The sequence below is a fragment of the Athene noctua genome, chromosome 7, assembly GCF_965140245.1.
Source record: "Athene noctua chromosome 7, bAthNoc1.hap1.1, whole genome shotgun sequence".
In the NCBI taxonomy this organism is placed as follows: Eukaryota; Metazoa; Chordata; class Aves; order Strigiformes; family Strigidae; genus Athene; species Athene noctua.
The window spans coordinates 17815241-17831531 of record NC_134043.1 but is presented as its reverse complement, the minus strand read 5'-3'; the positions used below and the strand labels follow the sequence as shown (position 1 = coordinate 17831531).

Here is a 16291-nt window from a genome sequence, read left to right as displayed (position 1 = left end):
TCCCCAAAGGTGTGCACTGCCCCCAGGGATTTCGGGTGCGCCTGCAGCAAGGGGGTTCCCCAAAGTGTAGGGCTCCCCCAAGGATATGAGCTGCTCCTGGGGTACGGGGGGTCCCCAAAAGTGTGGGGTGCCCCCCGGGGCATAGGGTGGTCCAGGTGAATGGTGGTCCCCAAAGGCGTGGGGTGCCCCTAGGTGGGGGGTGTCCCAGTATGTAGTGGATGTGCCCAGGAGTGTGGGGGTCTGCACAAGAATTGAATGCTTCAGCCATATGGGGCTGCACACAGGGGTAAAGAGTGTCCTGCAAACTGGCTGATTCCTGGGTTATGGTGCTCCAAAAGTGTGGGGTGCCCCCAGGGTGTGGGGACACCCTGGTGGGCTGTGAGGGTGCCCTGGAACTGGGAGTCTGCCCAAAACTTTGGGGGTATCCCCAGGGAGTAGGAGTGTGCTTGGCTCTGTGGTGATGCCCCAGGGTTATGATGGTGCCGACAATTGCACGGGTGCCCCCAGGGAAGAGAGGTGCCCCAAAAGTCTGGAGTATCCCTAAGACTGACAAGCAACCAAAAACTGTGAGGATAGGGGTGTCCCAAAGGTTTGGGGGTGCCCCAAAAGGACAGGGTTGCCCTTGGGTACAGGTTTCCCCTAAAGGCAATAAGGGTGCTCAGAGGAGCGAGGTTACAGGGGTGCTGGGGGTGTTCCCCGCGTGTGCGGGGCTGACACAGGGGCATGGCTCTGCCTGGTGGCACAGCTCGCTTGGGCTTGGCTTGGCATGGCACGGCACAGCCAGGGCAGGAAGGACATGGGGCTCCACTCTGAGGCGGTCCCCAGCAACACCCCACAACAGGGAGAAAGCCAGACCCACAATGCCCCTGTGCCCACCAAAACCCCGGCACCAACCTCTGCCCTGTCAATGGGGAAACTGAGGCATGGAGCCATGCCCTTGCTCGCTGGCCTGCTCACCAAACCCCCTCCAGCCCCAAAGGGCCTCCACTCTCCTTGGGGGGCTACAACACTGGGGGGGGCCTTGAAGGGGAGCCCCGCATCCACTGGAGGCCAGAGGACAAGTGAGGACCCCTGGCTGAAGACCCCCGGGGTTCATCACTGTAGGGGAATGTGCCCCAATGTGACCACTGCTGAGTGGCCTGGGACACCCTGGGGGGGAAGGGGGACGGTGGAAAGTTCTGTGGGCTCCCCCCAACCCTCGGAAGGTGTCCTGGGGGTGCTGGGGAAGGGTCCCTTCTGGCTGCCACTTCCCCTTCACGCTGGGAGAAGGTTTTGCAACCTCGCTTCCTCCCTGGGCAGCATAAAGCAGGCGGCAGAGGGAAGGGGTGCCAAGAGGCGACACGGCTGCAGGCGCAGGTGAGGGACCCTCCGGCTGGCCTGGTGACACCCCTGGGCTTGGTTGCTGCCCTGTGTTCTGCCACACTCTGTGCCAGAGCCCTTTGGGGGTGACGCCTGGATTTGTCCCTGTGCCCGGGTGCTTCCCAGTGACAGCCGGCTTGGGACGAGAAGACCCCAGATTTTGGGAGGCAGTGAGGGCAGCGAGCGGTGAGTCCCTGTAGTGCTACACTGGAGATCGGGGCTTTCTTTGGGCTTTGTCGGCACCCCAGCACCCAGCTGAGCCTCCTCACATGTGGAGCAGGCTGTGCTGGGGGCCGGGGTGAGCTGCTCCGTCTGTCTGAGGAGGCTGCCAGCTGTCGGGGGAGCGGGAGGCAGTGGGTGAGGGCACTCAGGGCTGTGCTTGGGGGCTCATCTGGGGTGTAAACCCCCCGTGGTCCCCAGGATCATTGGCTGTGGGTGCCCTGATGGGGAAGTGCCTGCTCTTATTTCCTCGCACAGTGATGAACCGGGAGGGTGCTTCTCCATGGCGTGTCCCTCCTTCCTCCCTGTGGGGACCCGCAGGGCCATCCCAGTGTCCCCCAGCCCTTCCATGGTCAAGAGGGGAAATGGGGTGCTGCTTGTTCCCCCAGCTGGACTGGCTGCGGGGTTCCGATAGGTGGAGGATACCAAGTCCTGGAAAAACTGCTGGAATTTTGAAGTGGGGAGGCAGAAAAAAGAAGACAAAAATAGATGGAGGGGAAGCGCTGGTGTCTGGCTCAGTTCTGTGCCCATGGTGGCCACACTTGGAGGGACATTCCCCCAGCTGTGGTCCTCTGGGATGCTGGAGCATCACCATCCCAGGATCACCATCCCAGGACCACCACCCCAGGATCACCATCCTGGGTTTATCACAGAAGCAGGGCCAGCAGAGCCAGGGAGGGATTTTTCTGGGCAGGGATATGAGCCCAGCTGCAGTGGGGAATCCCCCTACAGCAGAAGGGGAAAGTCGGTCTCAGGGAGGGTTTGGGTTCAAATGGGTCCACCTTGGGGCTGGGGATCCCCTAGCACTGCAGGGACTCAGCACTCCCAAGCAGCCTTGACATTGCCAAGCCCTGGAGGGTTCTCAGGGGCTCAGAAATGGGGTAGAAGGGTGAAACCAGAGTGAAATCAGAGTCCAGATCTGTACTGTAAGAATGCTGAAACCCAATGGTCTTCAGGGAGGCAGGGATAGAGCAGGGTGTCCTACACGTGAGGAGACAGGAGAAGTGACTGTCACCTGTGATTTCCCCATCATGGCCAAGCACAGGGGACATGAAGATGCCCAGCAGCACCCAGCTGAGCAACAGGAAAACCAGAGACGTGAAATATTTCCAAAGCTGCCTGCAAAGGGTGACACGTCTTTCCGTCAGGGGGGTGAAACCACTCACGCAGGGACAGGACCAGAGGGGGAAGAATGACAAACCAGACCTTCTCGAGTCCCTGTCTGCCCTAAGCACCATGACGACAGCCTCTCTGCTGGCTGGGGTGGCAACGATGCTTGAGGGGATGAGAAGGACGGAGGGATCCAGAGATGCTCAAATGACTTTGGAGGTGTCCAAGGGGCCCTGAGTTTCCCAAAGATCTCAGAGGCTTTTGAAGGACCCACACAAACCAGGGGAACCCAGGGATGCTGGAGGGGCCAGGTGGAGGATGTGATGCTGTGTTGATGGAGGAGTCCCCCGACCCAAGGAAAAGTGGCTGATCTATGGGAGACAGGGAAGGAACAGGGTTGGAATGAAGTGGAGCAGACTGAGGGGTGCTGGTAGTGTTGTACAAGGGGACAGTGTTCATCTGCAGCCCTGCCCATTCCCTGGCATGCATGGGCACAGGGCATGGTAGAGCAATGGAGTGGGGCTGCCCACTGACTGGGAGGGGACCTGGGGGCAATGGAATTGCCAGGGGACCCAGAGACACTGTCATCCCTGGACCACACCACCCTCTCACCCCACAATCATGCTGCTTTGTGCTCCACAGGTAAAATGGAGTCTTTCTCCTTCAACGGGGATTTCTCCAACCTCTTCTCCCTCTACAACTACACCTATGACTACAGCACGGCCATGCCTGACACTGCTATCTCCTCCGCCCCATGCCGGCCCGATGGATCTGCCCTCAACAAGTACCTGGTGGTGGTGATCTACTGCTTTGTCTTCATCCTAAGCGTGGTGGGGAATGGGCTGGTGGTGCTGGTGGTGACCTCCAGCCATACCAACCGCTCTGTCACCGACGTCTACCTGCTCAACCTGGCTGTAGCAGATCTACTCTTTGCCCTCAGCCTGCCACTCTGGGCTGCCTACCGAGCCCACGAGTGGGTCTTTGGCACTGTGATGTGCAAAGCCATCTCTGTGCTGCAGGAGGCCAACTTCTACAGTGGCATCCTGCTGCTGGCCTGCATCAGCGTGGACCGCTACCTGGCCATCGTCTATGCCACCCGGGCCGCCACTGAGAAGAGGCACTGGGTGAAGTTTGTCTGCTTGGGCATCTGGGTCTTCTCTGTGCTGCTCTCCCTGCCTGTGTTGCTCTTCCGCGAGGCTTTCCCCTCACCCAGCAATGGCACCGTGTGCTATGAGCGCATCGGTGGTGAGGACACTGCCAAGTGGCGGGTGGTGCTGCGGGTCCTGCCGCAGACCTTCGGCTTCGCTCTGCCCCTTCTGGTGATGCTCTTCTGCTATGGCATTACCATCCACACCCTCTTGCAGACCAAGAATGCCCAGAAACAGCGGGCCATGAAGGTCATCTTTGCTGTGGTGCTGGTCTTCCTCATCTGCTGGCTGCCCTACAACATTACACTGGTGAGCGACACCCTCATGAGGACACGGGCTATCGCCGAGACCTGCGAGAGGAGGAACCGCATCGATGCAGCCCTCTCCGTCACACAGGTCCTGGGTTTCGCCCACAGCTGCATCAACCCCATCATTTATGCCTTCATTGGGCAGAAGTTTCGCAACAGCTTCCTCAAGATCCTGGCCCAGCGTGGGCTCATTAGCAAGGACGCTGTGGCCCGCTACGGTCGCACCTCATATGCCTCCACCTCTGGCAACACCTCCACCACCCTCTGAGCCCTGCTGGAACCTGATCCTTGCAGCTCCCACCAGGTCCCAGCACCCTGCACACCCCAGCATCCTTTTCCAGCCACCTGGGATGCGGGTGGCAATGCCATGGGGATGAGAAGGGCCACCACTGGTTGCTGGACCCTGGCTGGAAGGGGGCTTGGGTGGTGAGAGAGTAGGATCCCATTGCTAGGGGAGCGATGCCCACCCTCCCTGCTCTTTGGTGTAGAGCTTGTGACTTCAGGGACCTCGCAACCCTGCTGTGGGGACAGTGTTCATGGCTGACGGCCGTCCACCATTAAAGGAGTTGGCAGGTCGGTCACCCAGATCTGGCTCCTCTTTGCCATGGAGAGGGGATGGCAGGATGGAGCCAGGGCACATCTCCGGGGATGGTGTGTCCTGGGCTACCCGCCTCAGTGCCAAAGTGGTGGTGCCAGTTGAGCCCAGCGGCATGTAGGTAACCCCACTTTCAGGCCAGGGAAGGGCTGTTACCCAAGAGGCTGTCGCAGGAAGTTCGTCATCCTGTGCATCCCCAGAGGGGACCCAAACCGGGGTCTTGGTCCCCACTGCCACACAGCCAGGTTCTGGCACTTCCCTGGTGTGGGGGTCTCCATGGGGACAAAGCCACCCCCTTCTGACCCCAATCCGAGCCCCAGTGAAACAAATCCTTAGGCACAGCCTTACTGACTGTGACCTCTGCCCTGAAGGGTGCTGTCACCCGGGGTACTCCCTGCTCCCCCCCCCCCCCCCTCCCCCCACCCCGGCACTGCAGTGCCAGGATATTGTTGTGCAAAGGACTGGGAACCTGTCCCTTACACAACCTTGACGTTTCCTCCCCAGCTTGGGCAACTGGTACTGCACCAGAGTAGGGCAGAGGGGCTGAAGAGGGGGCTGTGACCCTGCTGGGGTCCCTCCTGCCACCCTGTGTGCCAAGTGTTGGGGTATCTCTACCACCATGCCCAAGCATCTCTCCACAGGGGGCCTGTACTGCTCCTCTATCTCCCCTGCTCCAGTGTCCCTGGGGGTCCTTAATTGTAGGGGGCACCAGTGGGTGACAGTCGTGGGCTGGCTCATGTGTGGGTATGGGAGTCCCCTCGCACCCATGTGGGGAGCCCTGGAGACTCGGGGCTAGTCAGGGTCAGCAGGGGTGCTGGGCAGGGGCAGCCCATCACCTTTGCATCTGGGAAACCTCTTGCCCAAGCAGTTCCTCAGAGCCTGGCAGGAAGCCGGGGCTGTTGGCCAAGAGCTGTCTCCCCTTCCTGCTGCTGCCTCCCTGCTGCAGGATGGGGCAGACGGTGGCTCAGCCTGGCTGCAACTGGAACAGCCCTTATGGGGATGGTTCCCCCTCAGCAGCCTCATACACCCCGTGCGGGCATTCCCCCCCCCTGCGCCTAGCCTGGGGTCAGTCCGGCAATGACCAATAGATAACACAGGAGCCACAGGGGTAGCTGGAGCAGCTTGTTTTCCTCTCTGTGGACCAGCCACAAGAAAGAGACATCTCAAACCCAAAATGTTGGGCAGCAGGACCTGCCTGCAGGCCCCGGATGCCTGGGTCCCTGATAAGTCCGAGAGGAGGCAGCCAGGGCACGACAGTTTGCGGGCTGTGGTCCTGGCTCATGTAGCCTGTGGGTGCCTTTGCTGATAGCAAAGCAGACAGCAGCGTCCCTGCTTGCCCACGTCCACAGAGCACGCGTGGCACACCTTGCCCTGGCACAGCCTGCTGAGAGAGAGGGCGGTGAGAGCCGTGCCATCCTGGTGCCATGCCGGTGCCACCCCCGGTGCCCCCCGTAGCCCACCTGCAGTTGTACCGTCGGGAGAGGAGGCGGAAATCCTTGTGGCAGCGGGCACAGAGCCCTACATCGCGGGGCGCCGGGCTGGGCATCGGGTTGTCAATGCCCTCTGTCTTCTGCCACAAGGCATCCTTCTCCCTGCGGGAGGGGACAGGTCAGCCCTGACAGGAGCATGCCCGGTGGTGGGGGTCCAGGAGCACGACCTGGCACCCCAGACCCAAGGTGGGCACCTAAGTGTCCCGAGGCAGTGAGCAGGATTTGCCTGGGCTCTGGTGCCCTCCTCTGGGCAAAGGGGTTTGGATCCCCCCACCATGGTCCCACACCAGTGGAGTCCCCAGGGCTCTCACCGCAGCAGCTCTAGCAGCCGCCCCTTCATGTCGCGGATGAGCTCCTGCTGCCGCGCCTGCTCGGTGCCACGCATGGCCTCCCGCTCCAGGGCTTCCCGCTGTGCCCGCTGCAGTGCCGATGCCCAGCGCTCCCCGTCCTGCTGGGCCCTGGTGCAGGGCAGTGGGGAGATGGTCCCCCTGTCCCTTAGCTGGTCATCTCTCCCTCCCTCCTCCCTCCCTCTGTCCGCTCCCCATCCATCCCCAAGCTGTCTCCCCATCCCCACAGCCACATTGCTATCTGCTGAGCCAGTCACTCCTCTGTTTCCCAGCTGTTCATCTGTCTGTCCTTCCTTACACCCATTCCTCTGGCCTTCTGCCCACCCCACCCATCTATCCACTCACCCCAAATTCATCCTTCCATTCCTCCATCCACCTGTCTCAAATTCATCCCTCTATCCCTCTGTGTGCCTGTCCATCAACTTATTCACCCCAACAACCCCTTCACCCCTCCATCCCTCTATTCACCCCAAATTCATTCTTCCAACCCTCTTCCCACCCATTCCTTCATCTACCTATCAGTCCCTCCAGCCCTCCCTCCCCAGTATCCTTCCCTCCCTCTCTCCCCCTTCCCATCCCCAGGTTCTGCTCCTCTGGGTCCAAGTGGGGTATCATGGGAGTTCCCAGGGCAGGTGGAGATGGGGGGACCCACTGTGAGGTTGTGGGTGGTGGGAGTGGGGGGTCCCTGCCCGACCTGCTGAGCTGTTCCTGAAGCCGCATCACCTCCTGCCGCTGAGCCTGGAGCTGCTGCCGGCTCTGCCAGGCCTCCTCCCGCGCTGCAGCGGCCAGGGTGGCCAAGCGCTGTGGGAGAACGGGGCTCAGCCTTGGCCCCCCAACCCCCTGCCCCACTGTGGGGTCCCCTTGGGCTTGCCCATACCATGGCCATGCCAGCGGCTGTGCTGGTCTCCCCCTCCGCCGGGTAGTCCAGCAGGGGCTCCTGGTGACCGTGGGCGAGCTCCAGCGCCCGCCGCAGTACCTCCTCTATGGTGGCCACCTCATCTGTGGCACCAGCATCCTTCAGTGTGTCCGTCCGTCCCGCTGCTGCCAGTGCCGCCTGGCAGTCCTTCAGGTGTGAGGCCAGCACTGCCGCCTCTGCCAGCGCCGCAGCAAGCTGGGCACCCCGCTCCTCTGCGGCCACCCGCCAGCCCTGTGCCTCCTCCTGCACCCGTGCCATCTCCTCTGGGCCCCCTGCTGCCACCGCTGCTTCCAGTGCCTGCCTGAGGAAGATGTTGGTCTCCCGCAGTGCCTCAGCCTCATGTGCCTGCAGCTGGGCCTGCTGGGCACTGCTTTCCTCCTGCAGCCGGTGCCGCTGCTCCTCCCGTGCCAGCCGGGCCACCAGCACCCGTGATGCCACCTCCCGCAGCCCCAGCTCGGTCTGCAGCTGGGACACCAGTGCCTGTAGGGATGCCTCTGTCCCACCTGGCTGTCTGGGCACTGGTGGCAGTGAGCCTGGCATGCATCCCATGCTGGGTGGTGGGGATGTGCCAGGCTCCCCATCACCATCGGGCTGAAGTGCTTTGCTAGCCCCATGTGTGTTCTCCAGGTCCTCTACATTCACATCCTCCATCTTCTTCTCATGCTTCTCCAACTCCTCTTCAACCTCCTCTTCCACATCCTCCTCCTCCTCCACGTCCTCCTCCACATCATCATCCACATCCACCTCCACATCCTCCACCTCCTCCTCATCCTCCTCCTCCTCATCCTTCTCCACCCCCTCTTCATCTTCTTCTTCCATGTCCTTCACCTCCAGATTGTCCACCTCTACACCTCCTGCCTGCAGGGCAGTCAAGGTGGGTGGGCATGGATGGCCTGGCACCCCATGGGGTGCCACGGTGGGATGGGCGATGCCATCGGGCCATCCATGCTCCCTGGTGCCAGTATCATCTGTCTGCTGGGCCATCGTTGCTGAGCTGCTTCTGGTCACTGGGCTGGGCCGTATCAGTGTCCTAGAGGGGACACAGGGCTCAGGGCCACCAGGGCACCCTCAGGGTGAGCAGGGCACTGCCACCCTCCCTCGGGGCTCCCTGGGCACAGCTCAGCCTTTCGGGATGGAGAGGGCAGCAGGGTGGTGACACCGGGTAGCACTTGGTGACAGGGGACAAGGGATGCTGGTGCCACCAGCCTGGGCACCCACAGAGCAGGTGGCACCCAGAGACCCCTGTGGTGGTTGCAGGGGGCAATTGGGGGCTGCATGTGCGCTTGTGGCAGGGCATGCACATGGGTATTCGAGCAGCAGCACAGGCATGAACATGCTGGAGTGGCTGCGTCCACAAGTGTCCCCTTGCAAATATGCCCGGGGGCAAGGGTGCGCGCGCACACACACACACACACACACACATGCCCCCGTGTCTCAGATGTCATAGTGTCACAGTGTTGCAGCAGACCTGTGCCTGGGCATGTACTTGGCAGCTGACGGTGGTGTTTGTGTGTGTGTATGCACGCATGGCATGTTTTCAGGTATGGGCATGGTGTGCATGCTGGCACAGGTGTCTGTGCCCACCTGGGGTCATGTCTGGAGGGCTGGCACGACTGGGGTGCCACGTTGGGTTCAGGGCAGTGGGGCAATGCCCATGAGCTGCTCTGAGATGCTGAGCCTCAGGTGTCCCTGATGCCCCTGATAATCCTGGTACCCTCAGTGTCCCCAGTGCCCCTGCTGCCCCCCAGTGCTCACTCAGAGAACATGGGCCAGGCGGTGTCCAGGTCAGCCCTGCACAGAGCTAGGCGGAAGGTGACACCATCCAGCTCGTAGAGGCTGCCCAGGATCTCGGCCCGGCGCTGGGGGCTCAGGAAAGGGCTGCGGGCGTAGTACCACTCACTGCAACCACAAAACAGGCTCAGGCACCCCTCTGTGCCCTGGGCAGGCACACGTGTCTGCAGCACCCTTGCCAACCAGGTGCTGCAGGGCACTGCCTGCCCTGGCTGTGCCCTCCACCACTGTGAGTATCCCCTCTCCATGTCCCCAGCTCTCACCGGAGGCTCTCAGGGTCGAGGAGGCAGAGCTGCAGGGACTCTGCCAGCTGCCGGTGCACCAGGCAGTACCGCAGGAAGGCTCGGCCCCTGCCCACGGGGGTCTTCAGCTGGGTGAAGATGGAGTTATCCAGCCCTGCCACATCAGTCTGTCCCCCACACACCTCCCTCCCAGCCCATTCGGGAGGGAAGGGGCTCCCCAGGGCCAGGTCTGGGGGGCAGCGGGGACCCCAGAGGGGAGAAAACCCTTTATAGTGCCAGTGGGCATATCCTCGGTGCCCAGGTGAGTGTGTGCCCATACACAAGTGCGTGCGCACCCACAAACAATCAGAAGCACACACACGTGTGTCTGCACGCGTCCCCCGGCATCCCGCCAGCCCGTGCCCACCTTGTCCAGGGATGTGACAAAGCGAACACCCTCATGCTCCTGACGGCGCCGTGCCAGGCCCTGGCACAAGAAGTCCCAATAGTCCTTGCGCTGCCCAAAGAAGCTCCTCTTCTCCTTGAGGTCGAACTGGCAGAGACATAAGCTTGGGTTTGCAGGGTGTCCCCTGTCTCTCCCCAGCCTATCCCCTGTGGGGCTGGGATCCAGACAGATCCCCCAGCAGGGTGGGTCCCAGTGTCCCCTGGCTGACCCCTCTTTGCTGACTCTGTGCCTCAGTTTCCCTTTTGCAGCACATGGGTGAGCCTTGCCTGGGTGCTCGCATGGTTGGGGATGCCCAGGGCCGGACAGTGCTGGCTGGGGTCATCCCACCCCCCAAAACAGCCATCATGGGGTCTCCTCTGCTCTCAGCTGCACCCCAGGGGAAACTGAGGCAGGTAGCAGCAGGGACGGAGGAGTGGCAGTACCTGGAGGAGGAACTCCAGCTGGGCACAGAGGCTGTGCAGCTCCCGGCTCCCATCTGTCACTGGCAGGTTCTGCTCCCGGTAGCTGTGGTTCAGCTCAGCCACGGTCTCTGTGGGATGGCAGGGCTGAGCTGGCATGACCCTGCCCGGGCAGCAGGCACCCTGCCCCATCCCACCCCCACCTCCCAACTCCCGGCCCTGGCCCCGGGGATTTCTGCTGGCGGGTGAAAGAGGAACCTGCCATGGGATGGAATGGGGGAGCAGGGGGAGCGAGGCCAGAGGTACCCACTGGGCACTAACAGTCCCTTGGGGCTGGCAGCAAGGACAGGAGCAGGCAGCAGTGGCATGGCTGGCACTGGGATGCTCTGGAGCACCCCTGGCAGTGACACCCTCCCGGCTGCCTGCAGGCTGGGTGCGAGGAGGGAGCTGGCGTGGCCAGGGTGGGATGCAGGGGACATGCTGGCAGGGGACAGGCTGGCACACTTACTCTGCAGGTCCTTGATAATGCGGTTGAGCTCCCCGTCCCCCGCCATGACTGTCCCTGAGAGGCTGCAAAAGCAGGGGCAGAGATGAGAGGTGCCAGGCTGGCACTTGCTTGGCATCTCCAAACTCTCTGCCCCAAGGAGAGGGTCTGCCCCTGTAGTTCTACTCCAGAGCTGCCTGCTGTTAAGAGGGAATGGGCTCAGGCACCCCTTTTTTCTGCTCATATCCCCCCACTACCTGGGGTAGGGGGTATGGGGTGGGGAAAGGTGCCCCATTCCACTAACCCTTAGTTGTTCTTGTGCCCTGCCCCAAAATGCCCCCAGGCTCTGCCCCCATTCCTTGGGGGGCCTCCTGGGGCTGGGCTCCCCCAACCCACTGTGTCCCTGTCCCTGTCCCCCAGGATTCAGGATGTGGGTTTGGCACTGGGGAAGCGCTGCCTTTGCTTCTGCTCTCGCTTCCCTTGCTCACACTGCAAACAGTGCGGGGGCCTCCGGGGCGGGGGGAGGGGGGGGGGGGGGAAGGGGGGCACAGAACTCCCTACATGCAGCCCCCCAAACTGAGCGCTGCCCCAGGCAGAGCCCCATGGCACAGCATGCTGCCTGCGGGGCTGGCACAGGGTCAGGGGGTGTTGTGAGCATGGGGTGAGGAGCCAGGAGGCACAGTGCAGTGGGGTGGTTTTTGGGGGGTTGTGGGTGGCACCCTGTTCCCAGGATGCAAGACAGTGCCCACGGAGGTGGCAGGTCTGGGGCATGTCACTGCGGATGGTGGCTGGGCACAGGGCTTGGGGAGCACATGTGTGTGTGCATGGGGTTGTGCATGGTAGGGTGGGTGTGTGCTCACGGGAGTGTGTGTGCCCAAGCGCACGTGAGTGCCCACTGCCCCCCCATGGCAGAGCAGGACACAGGACTCTGGATGCCTGGGTCCCCTTCCCGGTGACCTTGGGCGACCTTGCGCAAGCCATCTTCTCACCTGCCCACCCTGCCCATGCCTCAGTTTCCCCTGAGAAGAGGAGCCCCTTACCTGTGGCTGGGAGCTGTGGGCTGCCCCAAGGCGCTCGCTGGGAGCCGGGGGGATGCTGGCGTGTCCCTGTGCCCACACTGCACTCGCCTGCTTCTCCTTTTCTACCTTGGCTGGGAGGAACTGTGGGAGGTCAGGGAGGCCACTGGAGCCACTCCCTGCCTGTCCTGCATCACATCAGGCACCGCAACTTGGAGCCCCTGGCACCCAGCTCCCTTGTTTAGGGGGTGCCAGTTTTGGGGAGGGGGTCAGCAAGGCTGGTCCCCCTGTGCAGCCTCTGCGGGGGTGGGGAAGGACAGTGCCAGGCCTGGGGGGGACCCTGATGCCTTCCCATGAGAATGAGGCTTGGGAATACTTTGAGGGATCCCTTTGCATTTTTGGGGGGGAGGGTCTGGGACCCAGCTAGCTAACAGCACTTCTGGGGCAGCAGCAGCCCCTGGGCATGGAGGCTGACCCCTGAGGAGCTGCAGCCCACCCCAACAAGGCCTGTAGGCATCTGTGGGCATCTGCCCCCGACATGGGGGCTCTGCCCAGAGCCCGGGTGCAAACTTCCTGGGACACCGTGGTCAAGGCCTCCCCCTTTCTGTCTGTGCCTGGGGAGCCCCCAGCCCAGCAGTGCCCCTCAGCCACCACGCCTGTCCCCCTTTGCAGTGCCAGCCCTGTCCTGCAGGGTCTTTCTGGGGTGGGAGCTAAATCCCCTGGAGTTGGAGGCTGGGGGCAATGCCAGCTCACCCCACAAGTGCCGGGCATGGGGACCCACTGCCACCCACTCCCCACCACCATCCAGCTTTGTGGATGCCCCCAGCGACACCCAGCTGCCCCCACATCCTGTCCCCCACTGCTCCCCCCCCTCGCAGCACCCACTGCCCCTACCTGTGCCAGCCGGGGGGCCTGGGGGGCACCCGCCTCCCCCAGGCCAGGCCTCAGCTCGGAACCAAAGCGAAAGTAGGAAGTGATGCTGAGCAGGAGCCTGGGCCTCCCTGCACCCTCCAGTCTCTCAGTGGGGGTGTGTGTTGGGCTGTGGGGTGCCTCCAAGCAGCCGGGGGGCATGGGGGAACTGGTGGTCGCACTTGGTGTGACCCCCAGCCTCCCCAGCACCCCCTTGCCCTGCTGTGGGCATGGAGCACAGCACCCCACATTGGGCGGGGGGGTGGGTGGGGTGTAGCATCACCCCACTGTGCCAAGGAGGGGGATGCATATTTGTGTGAACGTGTGTGTACGCACATGTGTGATTGCACGTGTGTGCAGGCTGTGTGTGCACAGCTATAGGGGTGTGTCTGTAGGTGCAAGCCATAGACATGTGGCAGGCGTGGGCACAGGGCTGAGAGGGCACCCACATTTGCATGCACACACGTGTGCCCATGGTTGCACCCACCCGCCAACACTGCCTGCCCCGTGCCAGGCACCCCACGGGCAGGACCCTGACACCCACTGCGGGGGCTGCCCCTGCCCACCCCTCGACAGGGTGGGTGCCCCCGTGGCATCTGGCAGTGGGGTCCCCTCTCCCTGCCCCAGCCAAAGGCCAGGAGGGGGGTGCTGGGGCCTGGCAGGGCGGGGAGAAGACGCCCGCCAGTCCTTGGCGCGGGTGCAATTCAATTAACGAGGCCTGGCCCTCGTTCAGCGCAGCCAATAAAGCTAATGGCCCTGCACAGGCCTGGTGCTGCCTGACGGGGGGGTCTGGGGCCATCTGCTAATTAAACCAGGGTGGGGGACAACGGAGCCAGCAGTGATGTCACCTCTCATGGCCAGGGGTAGGGGGGCCATACCCTTGCACCCCCTGCCCACCAGCCCTCTGCCAGCCCCGGAGTGCCAGGCAGGGCTGTGGGGGACAGCTGTGAAGTGTGTGGGACCCCCTGAACTCTCTGCCGCCTGCCCCCCTCCCTGGTGCTACGGCTCGTTAGGAGCCTTCCTGAGGCAAATGCAATTAGTGCCCAAGCCTGGCACAGCCGCTGCCCACGCCTGGCACCGGCAGCTGCCCCACGGGGATGGGTCCTTGCCCGGCATCACCACGGCATTGCGGCGGCATTCGGGGGTGCTGCTGCCAGCCCCAATTGGCACCACCCCAATAGGTGCGGGGTGTGTGTGTGGGGTCTCTGGTGCAGCTGCAGGGTGGAGTGCACCCCATCCCCCTGTCTTGTGCGGGCCCCGAGGTGGGGTGGGGGTGCCCAGGGCCGTGTTGGGGTGTCCTCCGGAGGGGTTCCCCTGGGTAATGCTGTGCCCAGGGCATGCTCCATCAGCCAGGCACCCTTTGGAGACAGGACCCTGCTGGGGGGGTCTGGGTAGGGGGGCTCCTGAATGTGTCCTCAAGCTCCTGGGAAGGGAAGAGGCTTGGTGGGGTGCCAGGGGGACTGGTGGAGGGAAGCCCCCCCTCCATGTGCAGGCACTGCCATTTAGGGGTTGGTGTGGGCAAGGGGTGCTGGAGGGAAACTGAGGCAGGGTCGGGGGAGGGGCTGTCGCAGGTTAAGCTGTGGTCAGACCCAGGTGTCAGGGCTCCTCCACCCCAAAACCACAGGGGGCTAGAGGGGGGTGGGGGGGGAGGGGGGCACTGTTAGGGTCTGGCATGCACCCCAGAGGATGCCGTGCCCGGGGGCAGATGGGTGAGCCCGGGGGCTGCCGAGCCCCGTGTGCGGGGAAAAGGAGGAGGAGGAGGAGGAGGAGGAGGGGGAGCGTGGCGGAGCTGGCTCCCACCCAAGCACTGCAGGACATGGGCGGGCACGGTGCTCCCTGCCTGGCTGCCAGCGCGCAGGCGACGCTGGGGGACCGGCGGGGGGGACAGGGCCCGGTGGGACCGCAGCCCCCCAGCCCCTCGCCGCACGGCCCACTGCCGGGCACCTCCTTGGGCACTGCCCGGGCACCGGAGCTTGTTGCAGCCGGGGGGGGTGGGGTGGAGCACGGCTGGGTTTGGCTGCCCCAAAAAGCGTGTTCTGTGCAGGGGTCATCCCCTGTACCCCCCCCGCCCTGGGACGGGTGACCCCCGGGCAGGGGCACCATGACCCGGCTGAGCTGGTGCTTTGCCACCTTCTTTCGTTGGGGAAAGTCCTTGGTGTCCTGCCTCCTGCCCCTCCGCGCCTGCTGCCACCGGGAGGTAAGCAGATACCGCCGGGCACAGCGTTAGGGTTAGGGTCTGCAGGGGGGGCACGGAGCTGGGGTGGGCTCCAGGGGGTGCAGGGGAATGGGGGTCCAGACTGGCGCTGGTCCTGCCTCCTGCGGGCAGCAGGGGATGAAACCATTCCTATGCATGCCAGGGTGCCAGGCATGTCCTTTGTCCCTCCTTGTGTTGTCCCCCCCCTCAGTGTGGCACTGCGACCCCCCAACCCTATAACCCACCCCTGTGGGCCCCTGCAGTGCCTGGCTGGAGGGGATCAGCTGGGACCTGCCGTACAGTGCTTCACGCAACGGGACCTGCTGGGATCCCTGTGTCCTTACAGAGCAAGTGCTGAGGTGGGGGTGTCCCTCCGTCCTTACAGCACCCACAATGCGGGGACTCCTGTGCCCAACATGAGGGGACCTCTGTACCCATAAAGTACCCAGCACGAGAGATCCCATAAAGTGCCCAGCGTGGGGGATCCCTGTACCTGTAAGCACCCGGCACTGGGGAGCTCTGTGCCCATAAAGTGCTCAGTCTGTGTGGGTTCCCTGTGCCCAAAAAAGCGCCTGGCATGAGGGACACCCGTGCCTGTAAGCACCCGGCGTGGGGCATCTCCGTGCCCATCAGCACCTGGCGTGTGTGTGATCCCTGTTGCCAAAGGACTGCCCCCCCGCACAGGATCCCTGTGCCCATGCAGTGCCTGGTGTGGGAACCCATCCTGCTCTGCCACCCGTGTCCTGGGGAAACTGAGGCAGAGAGAGGAGAGGCTGGTGGAGGGTGTGGGGCTCCCACTGCACCATCTCCATTTGGGTCCTTAAATTTTGGGAAGCTGTCCCATGCCCGGCAGGGTGGCATGGGCCACACTGGCTGCGCCGTGCCAGCAAAATGGGTCCTAAAGCCACCGCCGGGCAGCACCTGGGGGAGTGTCACTGCAGCGTGGTCACAGGCCAGTATGTGCCAGGGCAGGGACCCAGCCTGGAGGAGGGAGAGGCTCCTGGCAGCCTGGGGACCCCAGTGCGTGCTGGGGTCACAGGACTGAGCTGCTGGGGGGCATGGAGGGGTGCTCAGGGCTGTGAGTGGGTGGCACTGTTGAGGTGTGGGGTGGTGGTTGTGTGGTCCCACATCCATTGCCGTGTCTGTGTGTCCCTGATGCGGGTATGAGAACAGGGACTCATGGTGGGGTGTAACACATGCATGCCTGTGTATGTGTGTGTTCATGCGTGTGCAGATGGGGCTTGGGTGAGAATGATGAGCAGCTCACACGAGTGTGGGTGCACAGCAGGTCTCTGGGGAGCTGCCATGGGGTGTGTGTTC

General features: G+C 63.2%; 3 protein-coding genes across 3 annotated transcripts in view; 2 read left to right on the top strand and 1 right to left on the bottom strand.

The window, feature by feature from the left end:
• The first annotated feature begins 1470 nt into the window (after window positions 1–1470).
• On the top strand, window positions 1471–4574 carry LOC141962596 (C-X-C chemokine receptor type 2-like). The gene is made up of 2 exons (XM_074910932.1): window positions 1471–1545; window positions 3331–4574. The coding sequence occupies exon 2, from the start codon at window positions 3336–3338 to the stop codon at window positions 4410–4412; it is 1077 nt and encodes a 358-aa protein (XP_074767033.1). The 5' UTR covers window positions 1471–1545; window positions 3331–3335; the 3' UTR covers window positions 4413–4574.
• Window positions 4575–4643: 69 nt separating this feature from the next.
• On the bottom strand, window positions 4644–10922 carry RUFY4 (RUN and FYVE domain containing 4). The gene is given in 12 exon segments (XM_074910956.1): window positions 4644–4869; window positions 5800–5995; window positions 5998–6123; window positions 6252–6331; window positions 6541–6687; window positions 7271–7377; window positions 7454–8522; window positions 9248–9391; window positions 9547–9653; window positions 9932–10057; window positions 10393–10499; window positions 10877–10922. Coding segments are annotated over 12 exon segments (2481 nt in total).
• A 3953-nt stretch (window positions 10923–14875) lies between these two features.
• The window catches only part of TNS1 (tensin 1), a 69968-nt gene continuing 68552 nt past the window's right edge, over window positions 14876–16291 (top strand). The window contains exon 1 of the mRNA XM_074910792.1: window positions 14876–14974. Coding sequence (XP_074766893.1) covers window positions 14879–14974 — 96 coding nt within the window. The 5' untranslated portion in view covers window positions 14876–14878. The remainder of the gene's footprint in view (window positions 14975–16291) is intronic.